The following is a 4,258-nucleotide window of genomic DNA, read 5'->3' as shown; positions in this document are numbered from 1 at the left end:
ATTCAAAATCTTTTTCCCACTTCTTTTTTCAAAGAATATTTTCAAAAAAGACTACGCTTATTTACAAGCTAAAGTTCTTATTCAAACATCTCTTTCCAACAATTCAAACAATTCAAAAACAAAGTGATCTAAGCAATTAAGAGCCCATGGATAACCATGGATACAAAGGGTGCCTTACACCTTCCCTTTGTATAACTTATCCCCTGAACTCAAAATCTTTTTAAAAGGTTTTTTTCTGTTCTTTTAGCCTTTCTTATTGGATAAAATAAAAGTCGGTGGCGGCTCTTGCTATCCGCAACATTTCTTTAAAAGTCAGTTCACCGTATTACATCAGGTTACCAAATACTACTCCTTCGGGATGTTCTACAAATTGCAAGTTAAGGTCTCGAAACTTTTCTAACAATTCGAACTCCAACACCATTAAGTTGGCCACATGTATCTCCTTCCTACTTAGCGCATCTGCTACCTTGTTCGCCTTCCCGGGATGATACTTGAGCTCGAAATCAAAATCCTTCAAATATTCCATCCATCTCCTTTGTCTCATGTTCAACTCCTTTTGATCGAAAAGGTACCTCAAGCTCTTATGATCACTGAACATTTTAAATTGAACTCCATAAAGGTAATGGCGCCACACTTTGAGTGCAAACAGGATAGCTGCTAATTCTAGGTCATGAGTAGGGTAGTTTTCTTCATGCGGTCTCAACTGTCGTGATATGTAAGCCACAACTTGCCCATTCTGCATTAGAACTCCTCCAATCCCCTCTTCGATGCATCGCAAAAGACTTCATAAGGGGTATTGAGGTCCGGAATAACCAAAACAGGAGTTGTAGTCAATCTGTCCTTTAGTTCTATAAAACGTTTCTCGCATCGTTCGTCCCACACAAACTGGACCTCCTTCCGAGTGAGTCGGGATAAAGGTAAGGCTATTTGAGAAAATCCCTTGATGAATCTCCGATAATATCCTGCTAAACCCAAGAAGCTTCTGACCTCTGAAACATTCTTAGGCCTCTCCCAACTGACTACCGCTTCTACTTTTGATGGGTCCACGGCTACTCCACCTTGGGATATGACATGACCAAGAAACTTAACTTCCGTCATCCAAAATTCGCACTTACTGAGCTTGGCGAAAAGTTGCTTCTCCTGCAAGACTGATAAAACAATCTTCAGATGTTCTGCATGCTCTTGCGGTGTCCGGGAATGGATGAGAATATCATCAATGAAGATTACTACAAACTGGTCAAGGTAAGGTTGAAATATTTGGTTCATGTAGTCCATAAATACAGTCGGTGCATTTGTCACTCCGAATGGCATTACAAGGAATTCATAATGTCCATACCGAGTCCTAAATGCAGTCTTTGGAACATCTGAGTTCTTCACCCTAATCTGGTGGTAACCCGACCGCAGATCAATTTTTGAGAATACACACACTCCTCTTAATTGATCTAGCAGGTCATTTATTCGAGGCAACGAGTACTTGTTCTTGATGGTCACCTTGTTCAACTGGCGGTAATCTATACACAATCGCATCCCACCGTATTTCTTCTTGACCAACAAAACTGGAGCTCCCCAAGGAGAAACACTTGGTCTGATAAAGTGTTTAGCTAGTAACTCTTCCAACTGGCCCTTCAGTTCCTTAAGTTCAATCGGCGACATCCGATAAGGAGCAACAGAAACTGGGGTTGTTCCTGGCACCAAGTCGATAGAGAATTCCACTTCCCTTTCAAGAGGCAAGGAAGTGACATCCTCTGGAAAGACTTCTGGAAATTTGCAAACTACCGGAATTTGTGAAACGGATAACTTCCCATTCGGATCCTCAGCTAGAAAAAGAATGAAACTCTTCTCTTGATCAAATAAACAGTTGATCATATGAATAGTACCTTCTAAGAGAGTAGTCATTGGGTCTTCCGGAGTAGTTTCAACAGTTGGAACCAGGATAGCTCTCTCCTTAAAATTAATGAGTACTGAATTGGCAGAGAGTCAATCCATTCCCAAAACCACATCCACCCTCTTTAGCGGTAGACAAATCAAATCTACTAGGAAAACTCGATCGTCAACAGTCACGACACAGTCATCACACTTCCAAGAAGTTTCTACATTACCATCGACTGTCGTGCCAACTACCATCGGAGAATCTAAGGGTACAGCTTCTAACCCGAGACGTTGAACACACTGTGGTGAAATAAAGGAATGTGATGCTCCACAATCAATCAAAATAAGACATGTCTGGTTATTCACTAAACACGTACCAGCAATTAACTCGTTGTTGCCCTTCGCCTTCTTCGCGTCAAGAGTATACACCCTTCCTGCGTTTCCCCCTTGACGGTATCTATCTGGACATTTCTTAGCGAAATGCCCTTCCTTGCCGCATGTATAACACTTTCCATCTATGTTAATCGTGCAGCCACCAAAATGGTTTTGCTTGCATCTACCACAAAAGGGCGAGCGTGACGGTCTTACATTCTGATTTTGCTTCCCTTCGGATGGTGATCCCTTTGGCCTTAAGTGCTGATTTGTCCTTCTATGTTCCTCCTGACTTGGCTTGGCTTGTTCCTTCTCTTGTTCAATCTTCTTCAGACTTTGCTCAGCAATATAACAATGTTCAAGCAATTCAGCATAAGTGTTATAGCGTTGCTGCCCCACACAATAATCTATCTCCCCTCGGAGTCTAATCTTAAACTGGTTAATCTTCCAACATTCATCCGGGGCATAGAAAGCTTGGTTAGAATACGTCGCCATATCTTCAAACCTTGCCGCAAATTCAGCCACAGTCATGGAACCTTGGCGCAACATTTGAAATTCTAGTTCCTTTTGAGCCCTCATGCTATCTGGGAAGTACTTTTCCAATACTGCTGCCTTAAAGTGCTCCCACGTCTTATCAATTCCTAAAGTAGTCATCCTGGCGGAAGCACTCATCCACCACCGAGCGGCTGGTCCTCGCAACATATGTGTAGCACAAACCACCTTGTCTTCCTCTGAACACGGTGTCACCTCAAAGATCCTTTCAATACTGGTGAGCCAATCATGAGCTTTGAGTGGGTCCAGATCACCATGGAACTCGGGAGGGTTCATACGATAAAACTCTCGGAAACCCCTACTTCCATCATTCTGTTGGGGAGGTGGGTAGGTACCCTGCATCTGATGCACCATGTGTGCCATAAACTCCTGTTATTGTTGCTGCATCTGCAATTGATGTTGTTGTTGCATTTGCATCAATTGTACCCATTGATTACCACCGGCTCCTCCTTCAGGATTCTCATTCTGATTCTGGGCAGCATTAGTTCTCGGCCTTCCCCTCCTCCTTGGTTGCTCAGCCATGAAGTCTCCTGTCACATAAATAGACATCGAGTTGATCAGGCTCAATACTAGGTAATATGACAGAATCCATATAGCAGCAACATACACAAATGTGGAAAAGCTAAATTATTGATGTTTCATGGCTGGGTCGAGAATCGACCTGCTCTGATACCAACTGTAATAACCATGCAAAACATATGTCTAGAATAATGTATTACATAGCCAAAAGATGATACTGAAACATTCAATACGCCTAAACGGCCATAAGTTATGTATTCATTACAACACTAATAAAGTCAAAATACATAAGCATAGATAGCTACAAAACAAAAGATCCACAACGAAAGCATCATGAAACATCTATCACGTCCATCATCATACTGCTTTACCTTTTCCCTTATCCTGAGAAGAAGCACCTGCAAAATAATAATTGGAATGGGATGAGCTACTAATCTCAGTGGGTTTCCCTACCTTAGGATCCACTCATCTCTACAAGGTTCTAATCCAAAAGTTATGATGAGAATTCTATTTTCATCCGATTCCGAAGTACCTTTACTTCAAACTTGCAAAGAAATTCTTATCTCAATTTTAAGTTAAGTAGTTAGTATGGACTATAGAGAACCATGGGATCGACATTGAATCAATATTATGATCCAACTCCTCCAATTTCTCGGGCCCGAGTCTCACATAGACATTCACCCGAATGGAAACGACAAAAGGAGAAGGTGAGGTACACATCCTCGGGAGTTCATCCCCGAAGAATAGCTCCTGAACTATGGAGCCGACCCATTCCCGAGACCAAAGCCCGAGAATGCCTGCAATATATGTGACACAGGGGCATCCTTGGAATTTCTTCACAAGAAGTAGCCAACATATATGTAACGTGCCTACTCGCAGTTACTGTCCTTTTGTCTGTCCTCTAACCCCTCGCCCATAAACACCACACCATTAATCAAAAGGAAAT

The 4,258-nt window shown here is 42.1% G+C and overlaps 1 protein-coding gene across 1 annotated transcript; it reads right to left on the bottom strand.

Moving 5' to 3' along the window:
* Window positions 1-1,977: 1,977 nt before the first annotated feature.
* Window positions 1,978-3,147, bottom strand: LOC131604522 (uncharacterized). The gene has a single exon (XM_058876955.1). It carries the CDS (start codon window positions 3,145-3,147, stop codon window positions 1,978-1,980), a length of 1,170 nt encoding a protein of 389 aa, XP_058732938.1.
* Window positions 3,148-4,258: the final 1,111 nt, after the last annotated feature.

Source organism: Vicia villosa, linkage group LG5 (genome assembly GCF_029867415.1).
Source record: "Vicia villosa cultivar HV-30 ecotype Madison, WI linkage group LG5, Vvil1.0, whole genome shotgun sequence".
Classification (NCBI taxonomy): domain Eukaryota; kingdom Viridiplantae; phylum Streptophyta; class Magnoliopsida; order Fabales; family Fabaceae; genus Vicia; species Vicia villosa.
The sequence above is the reverse complement of the archived record's forward strand: the minus strand, read 5'-3'. Positions and strand labels throughout refer to the sequence as shown.